This window comes from Oncorhynchus gorbuscha, linkage group LG15, assembly GCF_021184085.1.
Source record: "Oncorhynchus gorbuscha isolate QuinsamMale2020 ecotype Even-year linkage group LG15, OgorEven_v1.0, whole genome shotgun sequence".
Taxonomy (NCBI): Eukaryota; Metazoa; Chordata; class Actinopteri; order Salmoniformes; family Salmonidae; genus Oncorhynchus; species Oncorhynchus gorbuscha.
In genome coordinates, this window is record NC_060187.1 from 7,876,736 (window position 1) to 7,896,933 (window position 20,198).

At 46.4% G+C, this 20,198-nt stretch overlaps 1 protein-coding gene across 2 annotated transcripts in view; it reads left to right on the forward strand.

Moving 5' to 3' along the window:
- Positions 1-9,876: 9,876 nt before the first annotated feature.
- The window catches only part of LOC123996622 (rho guanine nucleotide exchange factor 18-like), a 114,391-nt gene continuing 104,069 nt past the window's right edge, over positions 9,877-20,198 (forward strand). For both annotated transcript variants that reach the window (XM_046300132.1, XM_046300133.1), the window contains exons 1-3: positions 9,877-10,003; positions 17,241-17,359; positions 17,975-18,498. In XM_046300132.1, coding sequence (XP_046156088.1) covers positions 9,928-10,003; positions 17,241-17,359; positions 17,975-18,498 — 719 coding nt within the window. In that variant the 5' untranslated portion in view covers positions 9,877-9,927. The remainder of the gene's footprint in view (positions 10,004-17,240; positions 17,360-17,974; positions 18,499-20,198) is intronic.

A 20,198-nucleotide genomic window follows, 5' to 3' on the forward strand; every position in this document is an offset into this window, starting at 1 on the left:
TAGATATCTATATATGATGTCTGAGTGACTAGATATCTATATATGATGTCTGAGTGACTAGATATCTATATATGATGTCTGAGTGAATGTAGATATCTATATATGATGTCTGAGTGACTAGATATCTATATATGATGTCTGAGTGACTAGATATCTATATATGATGTCTGAGTGACTAGATATCTATATATGATGTCTGAGTGACTAGATATCTATATATGATGTCTGAGTGAATGTAGATATCTATATATGATGTCTGAGTGAATGTAGATATCTATATATGATGTCTGAGTGACTAGATATCTATATATGATGTCTGAGTGACTAGATATCTATATATGATGTCTGAGTGAATGTAGATATCTATATATGATGTCTGAGTGACTAGATATCTATATATGATGTCTGAGTGAATGTAGATATCTATATATGATGTCTGAGTGACTAGATATCTATATATGATGTCTGAGTGAATGTAGATATCTATATATGATGTCTGAGTGACTAGATATCTATATATGATGTCTGAGTGACTAGATATCTATATATGATGTCTGAGTGACTAGATATCTATATATGATGTCTGAGTGACTAGACATCTATATATGATGTCTGAGTGAATGTAGATATCTATATATGATGTCTGAGTGACTAGATATCTATATATGATGTCTGAGTGACTAGATATCTATATATGATGTCTGAGTGACTAGATATCTATATATGATGTCTGAGTGACTAGATATCTATATATGATGTCTGAGTGAATGTAGATATCTATATATGATGTCTGAGTGAATGTAGATATCTATATATGATGTCTGAGTGACTAGATATCTATATATGATGTCTGAGTGACGAGATATCTATATATGATGTCTGAGTGAATGCAGTTTTCCACTACTAGTTAATTGGAACATCTTGTGGACTAAAATCCAATGTATAGAACTGGCACGGTGCATTCCTAATTCTATATCAAATCAAATCAAATCAAATTTATATAGCCCTTCGTACATCAGCTGATATCTCAAAGTGCTGTACAGAAACCCAGCCTAAAACCCCAAACAACAAGCAATGCAGGTGTAGGATCACGGTGGCTAGGAAAAACTCCCTAGAAAGGCCAAAACCTAGGAAGAAACCTAGAAAGGAACCAGGCTATGTGGGGTGGCCAGTCCTCTTCTGGCTGTGCCGGGTGGAGATTATAACAGAACATGGCCAAGATGTTCAAATGTTCATAAATGACCAGCATGGTCGAATAATAGTAAGGCAGAACAGTTGAAACTGGAGCAGCAGCATGGCCAGGTGGACTGGGGACAGCAAGGAGTCATCATGTCAGGTAGTCCTGGGACATGGTCCTAGGGCTCAGGTCAGTTGAAACTGGAGCAGCAGCATGGCCAGGTGGACTGGGGACAGCAAGGAGTCATCATGTCAGGTAGTCCTGGGGCATGGTCCTAGGGCTCAGGTCCTCCGAGAGAGAGAAAGAAAGAGATAAGGAGAGAATTAGAGAACGCACACTTAGATTTACACAGGACACCGAATATGACAGGAGAAGTACTCCAGATATAACAAACTGACCCTAGCCCCCCGACACAAAAACTACTGCAGCATAAATAGTGGAGGCTGAGACAGGAGGGGTCAGGAGACATAAAATATAAAATATAATTCAAGCAAATTCTACACATATTCCTATCTGAAAGTTCAGATATGTTGCCCCTTCCTGAATTGCCACTGAAGTTAGAACGACTGTCTTGTTGCAATCTCTTCATGAACACGCTCTGTATTTTCACCCTTAAATACAATAAACAGTGTGTTAATGTAAAGGTCTAATCTCACCACGGAAACCACTTCAGAGCGCACAAGTTCCGCTCAACAGTTTCCCAGATCAGCACAGCGTTGTGATGACACAAACAGAGAAACGGATCATCTACTCGTAGACGACACAAACACAAGTAGAGAAATCTTATCAGCATGATTGGCTTTATAGTTTCAATTTGAATTAACTATTGAAGCTTGTTAAAAGAGTCATGTGAGAAATGATTATGAAAGTTATACTCAGAGCTTTTGTAAGTGTATGAACTGAAGAAAGAAAAAAAATGTGTGAGTGATTGTGTAATAATGGAGCAAGGCTTGTGTGGCTGTACATGAGTGTGCCACTGTCCTCAGATAAAATGGCACAGAGAAGCTGAAAAGAGGAAGCTGTGAGTGACCTGTGGTTTGGTTGATTTTTGTACTCTTCCCCGTTCATTGTCTTTTTACTGTGCGGAGTCAGAGGACGAACGGCACACACTCGTCAAGAGAACATGGTTAGAACACAACAACCTTTTGGTTGAAGGCATCTCTATACTCTGGTTTCCAGTTGCTTTTTGGTTCTTCGTCTGGATGCTGTCTGGATAGGGTTTCATATATATATTGAAGGTGAGTACATTTTTTTTTTTTTTTACAAATCATATATCACATCACTCCTGTCCATTGTGTAATAACATACACATTTTTAGCAGAGTCCTCCTTGGACATGAGCAATGTCTGATGGATTTATTACATTGACTATGTTGAGGTATGACCATTTTTAAAATCAAGCACATGATCAACTGTGATTGCAAAGCCCTCGTCGTCCTGAACATCTCTAATGCTCAGCTAACCCTCCTAACGCTCAGCTAACCCTCCTAACACTCAGCTAACCCTCCTACACTCAGCTAACCCTCCTAATGCTCAGTTAACCCTCCTAATGCTCAGTTAACCCTCCTAACGCTCAGCTAACCCTCCTAATGCTCAGTTAACCCTCCTATGTCATGCAGGTGAAAGAGGACCCAAAAGCGACTTAACAGAAACAGAGTTTATTTAAGTCCAAACAGGGAATAACAGAAATCCTCTAGACTTGTAGAGGGGAAATAACTGGAGAAGCGGCCACAGACTGCAGGTCGCTTCGGGTAGGCGCAGGCCGTAGTCGACAGAGACACCTGCTCACACGCAGCATCTGATGAAGGCAAAAAACACGACAGGACAGGGCGATACACAATCACAGCAAAAACACGACAGGACAGGGCGAAACGCAATCACAGCATGGTGAATACAATACAAGGAACCGACGGGACAGGAACGGATCACAAAGGAATAAATAGGGACTCTAATCAGGGGGAAAGGATCGGGAACAGGTGTGGGAAGACTAAATGATGATTAGGGGAATAGGAACAGCTGGGAGCAGGAACGGAACGATAGAGAGAAGAGAGAGCGAGAGAGTGAGAGAGGGAGGGGGAGAGAGAGGATAGAAGGAGGGAAAGAACCAAATAAGACCAGCAGAGGGAAACGAATAGCATGGGGAGCACAGGGACAAGACATGATAATAAATGACAAACATGACAGTACCCCCCCACTCACCGAGCGCCTCCTGGCGCACTCGAGGAGGAATCCTGGCGGCAACGGAGGAAATCCTCGATGAGTGAACGGTCCAGCACGTCCCGAGACGGAACCCAACTCCTCTCCTCAGGACCGTAACCCTCCCAATCCACTAGGTATTGGTGACCCCGTCCCCGAGAACGCATGTCCATGATCTTATGTACCTTGTAAATAGGTGCGCTCTCGACAAGGACGGGAGGGGGGAGGGAAGACGAACGGGGTGCGAAGAAAGGGCTTAACACAGGAGACATGGAAGACAGGATGGACGCGACAAAGATGTCGCGGAAGAAGCAGTCGCACAGCGACAGGATTGACGACCTGGGAGACACGGAACGGACCAATGAACCGCGGAGTCAACTTACGAGAAGCTGTCGTAAGAGGAAGGTTGCGAGTGGAAAGCCACACTCTCTGGCCGCAACAATACCTTGGACTCTTAATCCTGCGTTTATTGGCGGCTCTCACCGTCTGTGCCCTGTAACGGCAAAGTGCAGACCTCACCCTCCTTCCAGGTGCGCTCACAACGTTGGACAAACGCTTGAGCGGAGGGAACGCTGGACTCGGCAAGCTGGGATGAGAACAGAGGAGGCTGGTAACCCAGACTACTCTGAAACGGAGATAACCCGGTAGCAGACGAAGGAAGCGAATTGTGAGCGTATTCTGCCCAGGGAAGCTGTTCTGCCCAAGACGCAGGGTTTCTGAAAGAAAGGCTGCGTAGTATGCGACCAATCGTCTGATTGGCCCTCTCTGCTTGACCGTTAGACTGGGGATGAAACCCGGAAGAGAGACTGACGGACGCACCAATCAAACGACAGAACTCCCTCCAAAACTGTGACGTGAATTGCGGGCCTCTGTCTGAAACGGCGTCTAACGGGAGGCCATGAATTCTGAATACATTCTCAATAATGATTTGTGCCGTCTCCTTAGCGGAAGGAAGTTTAGCGAGGGAATGAAATGTGCCGCCTTAGAGAACCTATCGACAACCGTCAGAATCACAGTCTTCCCCGCAGACAAAGGCAGACCGGTAATGAAGTCTAAGGCAATGTGAGACCATGGTCGAGAAGGAATGGGGAGCGGTCTGAGACGACCGGCAGGAGGAGAGTTACCCGACTTAGTCTGCGCGCAGTCCGAACAAGCAGCCACGAAACGGCGCGTGTCACGCTCCTGAGTCGGCCACCAAAAGCGCTGGCGAATAGACGCAAGAGTGCCTCGAACACCGGGATGACCAGCTAACTTGGCAGAGTGAGCCCACTGAAGAACAGCCAGACGAGTGGAAACAGGAACGAAAAGGAGGTTACTAGGACAAGCGCGCGGCGACGCAGTGTGCGTGAGTGCTTGCTTAACCTGTCTTTCAATTCCCCAGACTGTTAACCCGACAACACGCCCATAAGGAAGAATCCCCTCGGGATCAGTAGAAGCCACAGAAGAACTAAACAGACGGGATAAGGCATCAGGCTTGGTGTTCTTGCTACCCGGACGGTAAGAAATCACAAACTCGAAACGAGCGAAAAACAACGCCCAACGAGCTTGACGGGCATTAAGTCGTTTGGCAGAACGGATGTACTCAAGGTTCTTATGGTCTGTCCAAACGACAAAAGGAACGGTCGCCCCCTCCAACCACTGTCGCCATTCGCCTAGGGCTAAGCGGATGGCGAGCAGTTCACGGTTACCCACATCATAGTTGCGCTCAGATGGCGACAGGCGATGAGAAAAATAAGCGCAAGGATGAACCTTATCGTCAGACTGGAAGCGCTGGGATAGAATGGCTCCCACGCCTACCTCTGAAGCGTCAACCTCGACAATGAATTGTCTAGTGACGTCAGGAGTAACGAGGATAGGAGCGGACGTAAAACGTTCTTTTAGAAGATCAAAAGCTCCCTGGGCGGAACCGGACCACTTAAAACACGTCTTGACAGAAGTAAGAGCTGTGAGAGGGGCAGCAACTTGACCGAAATTACGAATGAAACGCCGATAGAAATTAGCGAAACCTAAAAAGCGCTGCAACTCGACACGTGACCTTGGAACGGGCCAATCACTGACAGCTTGGACCTTAGCGGAATCCATCTGAATGCCTTCAGCGGAAATAACGGAACCGAGAAAAGTAACGGAGGAGACATGAAAAGAGCACTTCTCAGCCTTTACGTAGAGACAATTCTCTAAAAGGCGCTGTAGAACACGTCGAACGTGCTGAACATGAATCTCGAGTGACGGAGAAAAAATCAGGATATCGTCAAGATAGACAAAAACAAAAATGTTCAGCATGTCTCTCAGAACATCATTAACTAATGCCTGAAAAACAGCTGGCGCATTGGCGAGACCGAACGGCAGAACCCGGTACTCAAAATGCCCTAACGGAGTGTTAAACGCCGTTTTCCACTCGTCCCCCTCTCTGATGCGCACGAGATGGTAAGCGTTACGAAGGTCCAACTTAGTAAAGCACCTGGCTCCCTGCAGAATCTCGAAGGCTGATGACATAAGGGGAAGCGGATAACGATTCTTAACCGTTATGTCATTCAGCCCTCGATAATCCACGCAGGGGCGCAGAGTACCGTCCTTCTTCTTAACAAAAAGAACCCCGCCCCGGCCGGAGAAGAAGAAGGCACTATGGTACCGGCGTCAAGAGACACAGACAAATAATCCTCGAGAGCCTTACGTTCGGGAGCCGACAGAGAGTATAGTCTACCTCGAGGAGGAGTGGTCCCCGGAAGGAGATCAATACTACAATCATACGACCGGTGAGGAGGAAGGGAGTTGGCTCGGGACCGACTGAAGACCGTGCGCAGATCATGATATTCCTCCGGCACTCCTGTCAAATCGCCAGGTTCCTCCTGAGAAGTAGGGACAGAAGAAACGGGAGGGATGGCAGACATTAAACACTTCACATGACAAGAAACGTTCCAGGATAGGATAGAATTACTAGACCAATTAATAGAAGGATTATGACATACTAGCCAGGGATGACCCAAAACAACAGGTGTAAACGGTGAACGGAAAATCAAAAAAGAAATAGTCTCACTGTGGTTACCAGATACTGTGAGGGTTAAAGGTAGTGTCTCAAATCTGATACTGGGAAGATGACTACCATCTAAGGCGAACATGGGCGTAGGCTTATCTAACTCTCTGAAAGGAATGTCATGTTTCCGAACCCATGCTTCGTCCATGAAACAACCCTCAGCCCCAGAGTCTATCAAGGCACTACATGTAGCACCCGAACCGGTCCAGCGTAGGTGGACCGACAAAGTAGTACAGGACCTTGATGGAGAGACTTGAGTAGTTGCGCTCACCTGTAGCCCTCCGCTTACAGATGAGCTCTGGCTTTTACTGGACATGAATTAACAAAATGTCCAGCAACTCCGCAATAGAGGCACAGGCGGTTGGTGATCCTCCGTTCCCTCTCCTTATTCGAGATGCGAATCCCTCCCAGCTGCATGGGCTCAGTCTCAAAGCCAGAGGAGGGAGATGGTTGCGATGCGGAGCAGGGAAACACCGTTGATGCGAGCTCTCTTCCACGAGCCCGGTGACGAAGATCTACCCGTCGTTCTATGCGGATGGCGAGAGCAATCAAAGAGTCCACATCTGAAGGAACCTCCCGGGAGAGAATCTCATCCTTAACCACTGCGTGGAGTCCCTCCAGAAAACGAGCGAGCAGCGCCGGCTCGTTCCACTCACTAGAGGCAGCAAGAGTGCGAAACTCAATGGAATAATCCGTTATGGACCGTTCACCTTGGCATAAGGAAGCCAGGGCCCTAGAAGCCTCCCCACCAAAAACTGAACGGTCAAAAACCCGAATCATCTCCTCTTTAAAGTTCTGGAATTTGTTAGAGCAATCAGCCCTTGCCTCCCAGATAGCTGTGCCCCATTCTCGAGCCCGGCCAGTAAGGAGTGAAATGACGTAAGCAACCCGAGCTCTCTCTCTAGAGTATGTGTTGGGTTGGAGAGAGAACACAATCTCACACTGCGTGAGAAAGGAGCGGCACTCAGTGGGCTGCCCGGAGTAGCAAGGTGGGTTATTAACCCTAGGTTCTGGAGGCTCGGCAGGCCAGGAAGTAACAGGTGGCACGAGACGTAGACTCTGGAACTGTCCAGAGAGGTCGGAAACCTGAGCGGCCAGGTTCTCCACGGCATGGCGAGCAGCGGACAATTCCTGCTCGTGTCTGCCGAGCATGGCTCCTTGGATCTCGACGGCAGTGTAACGAGCGTCTGAAGTCGCTGGGTCCATTCCTTGGTCGGTTCCTTCTGTCATGCAGGTGAAAGAGGACCCAAAAGCGACTTAACAGAAACAGAGTTTATTTAAGTCCAAACAGGGAATAACAGAAATCCTCTAGACTTGTAGAGGGGAAATAACTGGAGAAGCGGCCACAGACTGCAGGTCGCCGGGTAGGCGCAGGCCGTAGTCGACAGAGACACCTGCTCACACGCAGCATCTGATGAAGGCAAAAAACACGACAGGGCAGGGCGATACACAATCACAGCAAAAACACGACAGGACAGGGCGAAACGCAATCACAGCATGGTGAATACAATACAAGGAACCGACGGGACAGGAACGGATCACAAAGGAATAAATAGGGACTCTAATCAGGGGAAAGGATCGGGAACAGGTGTGGGAAGACTAAATGATGATTAGGGGAATAGGAACAGCTGGGAGCAGGAACGGAACGATAGAGAGAAGAGAGAGCGAGAGAGTGAGAGAGGGAGGGGGAGAGAGAGGGATAGAAGGAGGGAAAGAACCAAATAAGACCAGCAGAGGGAAACGAATAGCATGGGGAGCACAGGGACAAGACATGATAATAAATGACAAACATGACATCCTAATGCTCAGTTAACCCTCCTAACGCTCAGCTAACCCTCCTAACACTCAGCTAACCCTCCTACACTCAGCTAACCCTCCTAATGCTCAGCTAACCCTCCTAATGCTCAGTTAACCCTCCTAATGCTCAGTTAACCCTCCTAACGCTCAGCTAACCCTCCTAATGCTCAGCTTAGTTAACCCTCCTACACTCAGCTAACCCTCCTAATGCTCAGTTAACCCTCCTAATGCTCAGTTAACCCTCCTAACGCTCAGCTAACCCTCCTAATGCTCAGTTAACCCTCCTAATGCTCAGTTAACCCTCCTAATGCTCAGTTAACCCTCCTAATGCTCAGCTAACCCTCCTAACGCTCAGCTAACCCTCCTACACTCAGCTAACCCTCCTAACGCTCAGTTAACCCTCCTAATGCTCAGCTAACCCTCCTAACGCTCAGTTAACCCTCCTAATGCTCAGCTAACCCTCCTAACGCTCAGTTAACCCTCCTAATGCTTGGCTAACCCTCCTAATGCTCAGCTATGTTAGCCCTCCTAATGCTCAGCTAACCCTCCTAATGCTCAGCTTAGTTAACCCTCCTAATGCTCAGCTAGCCCTCCTAATGCTCAGCTAGCCCTCCTAACGCTCAGCTAACCCTCCTAATGTTTGGCTAACCCTCCTAATGCTCAGCTAACCCTCCTAATGCTCAGTTAACCCTCCTAATGCTCAGTTAACCCTCCTAATGCTCAGTTAACCCTCCTAATGCTCAGCTAACCCTCCTAATGCTCAGTTAACCCTCCTAATGCTCAGCTAACCCTCCTAACGCTCAGCTAACCCTCCTAATGCTCAGCTAACCTTCCTAATGCTCAGCAAACCCTCCTAATGCTCAGCTAACCCTTCTAACGCTCAGCTAAGTTAACCCTCCTAATGCTTGGCTAACCCTCCTAATGTTTGGCTAACCCTCCTAATGCTTGGCTAACCCTCCTAATGCCTGGCTAACCCTCCAAATGCTTGGCTAACCCTCCTAATGTTCGGCTAACCCTCCTAACGCTCAGCTAACCTAACCCTCCTAATGCTTGGCTAACCCTCCTAATGCTCAGCTATGTTAACCCTCCTAATGCTCTTCTAACCCTCCTAATGCTCAGCTTAGTTAACCCTCCTAATGCTTGGCTAACCCTCCTAATGCTTGGCTAACCCTCCTAATGCTCGGCTAACCCTCCTAATGCTCGGCTAACCCTCCTAGCGCTCGGCTTGCTGCTGCCCTCTGTCCTTTTTTTACCACTCTCTCTCTCCCCTCTCATCCCTTCATTTTCCCAGACTTCTTCACCGTTAAACTCTTTCCTACCCCTCTTCAGCCACTCCGCCCTCACACCTTTCCCTTCCCCTCTTCGTCAAAGTCTTCTCTCTATCACTTCCCCTCACTGTGTCTGTTCTCTCCCAGCCAGCCCCTATTCAGGAGCCCCTGGGTTTCAATGTGTGCATCCCAAATGGCATCCTATTCCCTATGAAGTGCACTGCTTTTGAGCATAGCACCCTGGTTAAAAAATTGTGCACTATATACAGAATAGGGTGCCATTTGGAATGCACATTATCTGTGGTTAGGTAATCCCCAGCAGCTCCCTGATCCGACTCTGCCTGGGATACTCGTTCCCCCCCCCCTCTCATTTTCTCTCGGACTCTTTCACTCGCTCACTCGCTCAGACCAAGTCTCGGTGTTGCACGGCGAGCTGACCAGCTCCAGCTAGCCTTCTCTATGGCAGATTCTCCCTTAAACAACTCCTGGCCTTCTTTCTCCAAACTCTGGATGAAACGTTGGTCCTTCAAGAGAGGTAGCTACAACCATCACTTATTTTTGTTTGTTTGCTACTGCATGTGGTTCTCTGTCTTCCTTTCTCTGCCTTTCTCCTAAACACACTTTAAAAATGGTTATCATTATCATATCAGTGGTCGTACAGTTTCTTCAGATGTGGAATCTTGAGGTTTGTGTCTTGTAATTTCAGTTGCATTATATATCCTGGGGTTCTTAATATGATTGTCCCTGAATGGTTCTGTCTAAACAAGCAATGAAATCATTCTCACTGTTGTTATTATCCTTAACTAATAGTTATATTATATATCAGCATGTGTTTTATATTGATGTTGTATAATGATTTATTTTTTTTGACCCAGTGAGGTTTTGTCTAATTCCTTTGGTGTGGAGGAGGGCTCAGTGCTTTCACACTGTAATAAATGGATGATCATAGTGCCTTTCCGTCTCTAAGGGATGTGAGATGACAGGTGATGATGTGTGTCATGCCCACAGATTTCATATCGCATGTATACTGAACAAAAATATAAACACAACATGAAACAATTTCAAAGATGTTTGCTGAGTTACAGTTCATATAAAGGAAATCAGTCAATTTAAATCAATGCATTAGGCCCTAATCTATGGATTTCACATAACTGGGAATACAGATATGCATCTGTTGGTCACAGAAACCTTAGAAAAAATATTGTCACAGGATCTCATCACATTATTTCTGTGCATTGAAATTGACATCGATAAAATCCAATTGTGCTCGTTGTCCGTAGCTTATGCCTGCCCATACCATAACCCCACCGCCACCATGGGGCACTCTGTTCACAACGTTGCCACCATACATGTGGTCTGCGGTTGTGAGGCCAGTTGGATGTTCTAAAATGGTAGAGAAATAAATGGTAGAGAAATGAGGAAATAAAATTCTCTGGCTACAGCTCTGGTGGAGATTCCTTTTATTATTATTATTCATATTTATTCGCTTTTTACATTTTTTTTATTTTTACATTTACCCGTTTTTCTCCCCAATTGCGTGGTTTCCAATTGGTTGTTACAGTCTTGTCTCATCGCTGCAACTCCCGTACGGACTCGGGAGAGGCGAATGTCGAGAGCCATACGTCCTCCGAAACACAACCCAGCCAAGCAGCACTGCTTCTTGAGACAAAGCCCACTTAACCCGGAAGCCAGCCGCACCAATGAGTCGGAGGAAACACAGTACACCTGGCGACCGTGTCAGCGTGCATTGTGCCCGGCCCGCCACAGGAGTCGCTAGAGCGCAATGGGACAAGAACATCCCTACCGGCCGAACCCTCCCTTAACCCGAATGACGCTGGGCCAATTGTGCGCTGCCCCATGGGTCTCCCAGTCACAGCCAGCTGCGACAGAGCCTGGACTCAAACCAGGACCTCTAGTGGCTTAGCTAGCATTGCGATGCAGTGCCTTAGACCTCTAGTGTGGCCCCTGGTGGACATTCCTGCAGTCACCATGCCAATTGCTGGCTCCCTCAAAACTTGAGACATCTGTGGCATTGTGTTGTGTGACAAAACTGCACATTGGTGGCCTTTTATTGTCCCCAGCACAACATGTTGGCATCTTTTATTTCAGCTTATGAAACATGGGAACAACACTTTAAATATTGTGTTTATATTTGTATTCAGTGTATTTTTTCTTCTTCTTTCACCTAAACAATACATCTGGTCCTTCTGTAGCTCAGTTGGTAGAGCATGGCGCTTGTAACGCCAGGGTAGTGGGTTCGATCCCCGGGACCACCCATACGTAGAATGTATGCACACATGACTGTAAGTCGCTTTGGATAAAAGCGTCTGCTAAATGGCATATATCTATTTATATATTTATATTTATCTGTCACATATCTTTAAAGATGCCAAATGGCTGTGGGCTACACTAGTTCATTTAGCAGACAGACTCGCTTATAATTCTCGTGGCATTATTTTACATTATTTTATAGTAAGAAAATACAATTGATCATAGCGGAATAAAATAGAAAGGATGTTTTCCCCAAACTATTTCCGAGGCAGAGGGTTAAACAGTTCAAATCAAATCAAATTGTATTTGTCACATACACGTGGTTAGCAGATGTTAATGCGAGTGTAGCGAAATGCTTGTGCTTCTAGTTCCGACAATGCAGTAATAACCAACGAGTAATCTAACCTAACAATTCCAAAACTACTACCTTATACACACAAATGTAAAGCGGCATAGGCAAGATGCAGTAGATGGTATCGAGTACAGTATATACATATGAGATGAGTATGTAAACAAAGTGGCATAGTTTAAAGTGGCTAGTGATACATGTATTACATAAAGATGCAGTAGATGATATAGAGTACAGTATATACATATACATATGAGATAAATAATGTAGGGTATGTAAACATTATATTAAGTAGCATTGTTCATGTGTTTCACTATATTCTGTAGGCGATGGGCTCTCCAACCCTCTTCCAGGGGTCCTAGGCCTATAAGCTACTTTAGTTGTTATACAAACCTTATCAAAACATTCAGGCCTGTAGGTTAGCTAGGCTACATGATACATGTGACTATGATTAGAAAAAATGCAAGCACCTTTCCTTGCCTTAGTTTGCACAAACCGGGCATCATTCACAAGTGAGGATATTCTCACCCATCAGACTATTCTCAATTAAATTTTTACAAATACTAAAAGTATGTGTGAAATTAGATTTGATATAGAATGGGCCATCATCATGCACCTGTCGGAAGAGAAGAGGGACGAGGGAAAAAATATGTCACCTGTGTAAGCTCTTGAATATCGAATGGGGGACGCTTTTCCCGCGGTTCATTTTCATGCCAGCCAGGTAGGCTACTCCGGTGTAAAGCGAAGCAATGTGCTTCATATTAGAATAGTTCAGAAATAAATATAATAGGCCTAGCCTATAGAATGCTGATGGGATCCTCCTCTTTTTAATAGAGGCCATCAGAACTCCGTTTTCTCACGCAATTGCATAGCATAGCCTAACCTATTGAAATGTTACACAACATGGGTTTATAGCAACAGTTATTTAATTCCATGCGTCAACCAGCAATGAGGAGCTGACTCTCACTGCACATCAGCTGATACTATTCCGCTCAAACTCTGAAGGCCGGGGCTCTCAGGAAGGGTTGATTTGATGTTCTATTGCATTTGCATTGATGTCAGAGTGGTTAGAGGGACAATAGAGCCCTGAGTACCAGACCATTAGTGACCTGATGGAGGGACAATAGAGCCCTGAGTACCAGGCCATTAGTGACCTGATGAAGGGACAATAGAGCCCTGAGTACCAGACTATTAGTGACCTGATGGAGGGACAGTAGAGCCCTGAGTACCAGACCATTAGTGTGACCTGATGGAGGGACAATAGAGCCCTGAGTACCAGACCATTAGTGTGACCTGATGGAGGGACAATAGAGCCCTGAGTACCAGACCATTAGTGTGACCTGATGGAGGGACAATAGAGTCCTGAGTACCAGACCATTAGTGTGACCTGATGGAGGGACAATAGAGCCCTGAGTACCAGACTATTAGTGACCTGATGGAGGGACAATAGAGCCCTGAGTACCAGACTATTAGTGACCTGATGGAGGGACAGTAGAGCCCTGAGTACCAGACCATTAGTGTGACCTGATGGAGGGACAATAGAGCCCTGAGTACCAGACTATTAGTGACCTGATGGAGGGACAATATAGCCCTGAGTACTAGACCATTAGTCTGATGGAGGGACAATAGAGCCCTGAGTACCAGACCATTAGTGTGACCTGATGGAGGGACAATAGAGCCCTGAGTACCAGACCATTAGTGTGACCTGATGGAGGGACAATAGAGCCCTGAGTACCAGACTATTAGTGTGACCTGATGGAGGGACAGTAGAGCCCTGAATACTAGACCATTAGTGTGACCTGATGGAGGGACAATAGAGCCCTGAGTACTAGACCATTAGTGACCTGATGGAGGGACAGTAGAGCCCTGAGTACCAGACCATTAGTGTGACCTGATGGAGGGACAATAGAGCCCTGAGTACCAGACTATTAGTGACCTGATGGAGGGACAGTAGAGCCCTGAGTACCAGGCCATTAGTGTGACCTGATGGAGGGACAGTAGAGCCCTGAGTACCAGACTATTAGTGACCTGATGGAGGGACAGTAGAGCCCTGAGTACCAGGCCATTAGCGACTGGCCGTTAGCTTGTTTGGTAGGCTACTAATGACCATCAGCAGCATCCGAATGCAGGTTTGGAGAAGCCTAGTTACCGTGACTCAACTGTCACATGGCGTTTGACTGAGGTCATGACTCGTGACTGCCGGTGTGGTGGTAATAAGGTCGTCATAAACAAGTCAACTGCCATACCAAGCCTGATTGAATCTGTTTCTTCATATTTTTTTGTCAGGTCATTGGTGATAAAATTGACTATGATGACTGTGTAGAAATGAGCGACCATCTTTGGGGTGTAGTTAACACTGTTAGCCACCGTTTCCTTGTTTATACAGTCTCTGTCTGGACTCAACAGACAGAGACACAGCATTGGCATCAGTGTTTCTGAATGCATTGGCTCATTTGTGGCCCTATCAATATGAAGAGGCTGAGGAAAGTCTACGTTGTTTCAGATCAATAGATATTTTCTTCTCTCACCTAGTTAGCTTGGGGATTTGAACCAGCAACTTTCCGGTTACTGGCCCAATGCTGTTAACCTCCAGGTTAGCTGCCGCCCAACTCAATGGTTAAGAAATAGATGGCATTATTAAAGGATCAGGTCAAAGTAGAGGAGTACAGAAACAAACAGGCTTTGAATAGTCTCTGTAATCCTTACAACACCACAACGCAGTGCTTCATACTCAACTATTACAACTGTAGTTAAACGTATTGCTAGTTGGTCAACAGTTCTCACTCGCCCTGTAGAGGTCTGTGTACTGTGTCGACAAAGGGGGGGGTGAATACAGAACAGACAGACCTGGCTGGCTGGCGGTGATTGAGCCAAAGCACTCCAAGAGCCTGGGAGGCCCTTTGTTTAATCTCCCTAGATGCATTAAAGATATGAGAGGCCAACCATAAAAGGCTATGGCTGCTGGTGCTACAAGCCTCAAACTAAAGCCCAAACCCAGGCAGGTTTACACTTAGCCAGTTGAATCTGGATGAAGCAAACATTTATTTTCTCTCTCTCTCTCTCTCTCTCTCTCTCTCTCTCTCTCTCTCTCTCTCTCTCTCTCTCTCTGTCTCTCTCTCTCTCTCTCTCTCTCTCTCTCTCTCTCTCTCTCTCTCTCTCTCTCTCTCTCTCTCTCTCTCTCTCTCTCTCTCTCTCTCTCTCTCTCTCTGTCTCTCTCTCTCTCTCTCTCTCTCTCTCTCTCTCTCTCTCTCTCTCTCTCTCTCTCTCTCTCTCTCTCTCTCTCTCTCTCTCTCTCTCTCTCTCTCTCTCTCTCTCTCTCATCAATGTTTATGAATGCTTTGGCTCGTTTGTGGCCTATCAATTCTCTCTCTGTTTCTGTCTCTCTCTCTTTCACTCCTGCTCTGTCTGTCTCTCTGTCTCGCTGTCTGTCTGTCTCTCTCTCTGTCTGTCTCTCTGTCGCCCGCCCGGGACATTGTCATTCCTCTGGCCTGAGAGAGTGATTTACATTAGAAAATACATCCACGTTGCACTCAGCAATCACAACGATCATTTGTTGGCCATGCCGTTGGGGAGTAGAGAGGAGCAGAGAGCCCTGGTTTATAGCATCACTAGGCAGGACGTGTGGAGTGGGTTGTTTCCAGTCTCCAGTGTGGCTGGGGTTTGTGTGGTCTGGTTTTCCTCTTTCCTGGGCTCAACACTATGGGACTTATCCCCAGTCCAGTTTAACCACAGAGCCTCTCAGACTGGCTGTGTCTGAATGTGTCAACCGCCCAGTGGTCCCGGCAGCCTTTCTACCGATAGGCATCTCTGTGAGACTGAACATGAACAGCTCAGGGATCAAACTAATAACTCAGTAGACTAATAAGACATAATTGGCTGATAGTTAATGAGTACACGGTAGCTTTGGTCATTTTGAATTACAAAAACACAAAAAGTTGTATGTTTGATCTGAAATATTACAGACCAATAGATACAATTGTATGAAAAATAATGTGGTGAAATAAAATAGCATCTCTACACAGCACAAGCAGCTTTTTTTTGCGTATGACATCATAACAAGTTGCCCGTGGCATCATAACAAGTTCCCCTTGGCAACGGTGGTTTGTGACATCACGTGAATATGTGAAGAATCTGTTTTATGCAACAGCAATGTAAAAGAGCTTTCACAGCTGGTCTGGGTTATGCCTGTTCTGGTACCTGTCTCTACACCCACAGGAGGTTGGTGGCACCTTAATTGAGGAGGACGGGCTCTTGGTAGAACATCAGTAGAACGGTATTAAATACATCAAACACATTTTCTGCCGTTCCGTTCACTCTGTTCCAGACGTTATTATGAGCCGTCCTCCACTCAGTGGCCTCCAATGTCTATATCTCTGGTAGGGTTTACTGGTTCCTCTCATACTAATAACACACTCAAGCAGGATTTCTATCTCAGTAAACTGATATCTGTACTTGGCCATATAATACCACTGTCAATCAATCAATCAAATGTATTTATAAAGCCCTTTTTACATCAGCTGATGTCACAGTGCTGTACAGAAACCCAACCTAAAACCCCAAACAGCAAGCAATGCTGTAGAAGCACGGTGGCTAGGAAAAACTCCCTAGAAAGGCAAGGAACCTATGAATAAACCTAAAGAGGAACCAGGCTCTGATGCCTGACCTATAAGCCTATAGGGTTCAGGTATGGGTTGATTTTTGTCTCCCTCTTCCTCACTTCCTTCCTCGTCACTCCTCACCTCTCCACCTGATAGCTGACATATGATTAGCGTTCAGGCAAAAAATGGTTGCCATGCATCACCCTAATTAATTAGGCTTGAGAGCAATAACGAATGGAGGACGGAGGAACTGTTTGAAACATCATGAGGAACGCCTTGCTCTTAATTAATTAATAGCAAGGCGTTCCTCATGGTGTTTCAAACAGCTCCTCCGTCCTCCATTCATTAATAGCAAGGCTATCCTCATGGTGTTTCAAACAGCTCCTCCGTCCTCCATTCATTAATAGCAAGGCTATCCTCATGCTGTCAGGGCATATACCTGTAGCACAGAACAGCTAGTTTGTTTTCGGGGGTTAAGTCATCATGGCTATGATTGATTGATTCATTGATTGATTGCTATCTGACACGACAGATGTGTTTTGTTCCTGTGGCAGGATCAGAAGGTAAGCCATGTTCTACCCTGCCACCCTGTGTGAGTGCCTCAGAGGCATCCTCCTTGTCCTCGTCCCCAGCCTCCGTCGCTAAGGACGTCTTCTTCAACACTGAGGAAAAGGTAGAAAGGCTTTCTTCTTCTATTCTCTGTCTTGCTTTCACACTCAGTGCATCCACATCTAAACGTGTCAAAACAACAAGCCCTAACTCCTCTCTCTCTCTCTCCACACTCTTTCCTCCCCGTCTCGCTCCCTCCCCCTCACCCTCCCTCCCTCCCTCCCTCCCCCTCTCCCTCCACACTCTTTCCTCCCCGTCTCGCTCCCTCCCCCTCTCCCTCCCTCCCTCCCTCCCTCCCTCCCTCCCTCCCTCCCTCCCTCCCTCCCTCCCTCCCTCCCTCCCTCCCTCCCTCCCTCCCTCCCTCCCTCCCTCCCTCCCTCCCTCCCTCCCTCCCTCTACCTACCCCCCTCACCCCCTCTCTCCCCTCTCCTTCCCTCCCTCGCCCTCTTCCTTTCCCCCATCTCCCTCCCTCCCTCTCCCCCATCTCCCTCCCTCTCCCCCTCTCCCTCCCCCCTCTCCCTTTCCCCCATCTCCCACCCTCCCTCCCTCTCCCCCCTCTCCCTCCCACACCCCCTCTCCCTCCCTCCCTCCCCCCCCCCTCCCTCCCCCTCCCTCCCCCTTCCTCCCTCTCCCCCTCTCCATCCCCCCCTCTCCCCCCCCCTCTCCCTCCCTCCCCCAGGATGATGAAAGTGACTATGAGAACCCAAGCCTGGATGAGGATGTAGACAGCAGTGTGGAGGATCTGCTGGGTTTAAGCTGCTCCTTCATAGACTCAAACTATTACAAAGACCATCAAGGGGTACACTCTGTATCGGCTGCCCCAGAAACCAGCCCTTCTACCCTGGGCTTTCCCAGTAGATATAGAGACAGTCCCCAGCACAGCTCCCAGCTCCATCCCAATCCACATCCCTATCCATATCCCTATCAAGAGACTGAAAACAAATCCATACCCCATCACACTATTGTGGTCACCCAGTTCAACCCTAACCTGTTGCAGTCAGGCAGTGCCATGGACGGCTATAACAGTGAGTCGGTGGACCCTGTGGGTGTGGTGACCACTATGGTGAATCTGAATGGACCAGGAGGACAAGGAGACATGATGGATTCTGACAGAGAGAGCTTCCCTATCCTGATCAGGTCCATGTCTACATCACGCAGACACAGCTTGGGCATGCCTATGTCTCCCATCGACTTGGGGAGGAGGTAAGGCCCTCTCTCTCCACTCAACTCACTATTTTTATTGATTTATTTAACCTTTTATTTAACTAGGCAAGTCAGTTGTGATTTAGTCTGATGTGCTTCTACACCTGCATTGCTTGCTGTTTGGGGTTTTAGGCTGGGTTTCTGTACAGCACTTTGAGATATCAGCTGATGTACGAAGGACTATATAAATACATTTGATTTGATTTGATTTGAGTTAAGAACAAATTATTATGTACAATGACGGCCTACCAAAGGGCAAAAGGCCTCCTGCAGGGACGGGGGCCTGAGATGAAAAAAAATAATTAAGAAATACAATATAAATATAGGACAAAACACACATGTTAGGTCAGTCTGTGTGAATGGTATGGTAACAACCTGTCTATTAGTCTGATTATGTCAATCAATGATATAACTGTCGAAAAAAATCCTTACATTTATCCCCCCAAAAAATGTAATAAACGTGCTACATATGTAATTTTTCAGAAAATGCCATAACATATCTGCATTAATAGTGGAATGATAGTGTTTCACAGTGTTACTTACCCACCAGTGTCTGATTGGCTGTCCACCAGCCAATCAGTGGACTAAAACCGAAAGTAAAAGGCTCAGGCGAGAGTCTCCACCTTGTCACTGTGAAAGGGGTTGTGGGGGAGGGGTATATTTGTTTTGACTGCAGCCTCATGCTGTTGCAATTCACCTTGCTTCCAATTCTAAGAAATTCTAGATGAAGCACCTTTAACGTGTACTTCTGTAATGACAATATAAGTAAATGACTACAGCAATATATATATATATATATATATATATATATATATATATATATATATATATATATATATATATATATATATATATATATATATATATAGAATAATAATTATACTTAATGTAACTGTACAAAAGGCATGTTTTCAGATGATCTCTGTAGTTTGGTTTCTTACTATAACATTTCACTTTCTTGACAACAAATAAGCCCTTTGGCTTAGACTAGAATTATCCCCAGTAACATGAGTGGTTCCATCTCGTAGGCCAGAGAACTTCTGCTTCTAGTTCTCTGTGTCCTTAAATGAGTTCCGAAAGTTCTCTTGTGGTTTAGTCTGACACTTCGACACATAACAGCTTGGGTTAAAAATTGCAGTGTAGACAAGGCCACGATAAGATAAACGATCAAAGAAACACCCAAACACCACAACAGCATACATTTCCTCTTTCAAATTTCACATTTCTTCCGCTCTTCAGCTTTCCCACCTAGGTCCAAGAAGCTTCTACAACAGCTTCTACCCCAAGCCATAAGACTCCTGAACAGCTTCTACCCCCAAGCCATAAGACTCCTTAACAGCTTCAACCCCCAAGCCATAAGACTCCTGAACAGCTTCTACCCCCAAGCCATAAGACTCCTTAACAGCTTCAACCGCCAAGCCATAAGACTCCTGAACAGCTTTTACCCCCAAGCCATAAGACTCATGAACAGCTTCTACCCCCAAGCCATAAGACTCCTTAACAGCTTCAACCGCCAAGCCATAAGACTCCTGAACAGCTTCAACCGCCAAGCCATAAGATTCCTTAACAGCTTCAACCGCCAAGCCATAAGACTCCTGAACAGCTTCTACCCCCAAGCCATAAGACTCCTTAACAGCTTCTACCCCCAAGCCATAAGATTCCTTAACAGCTTCTACCGCCAAGCCATAAGACTCCTGAAC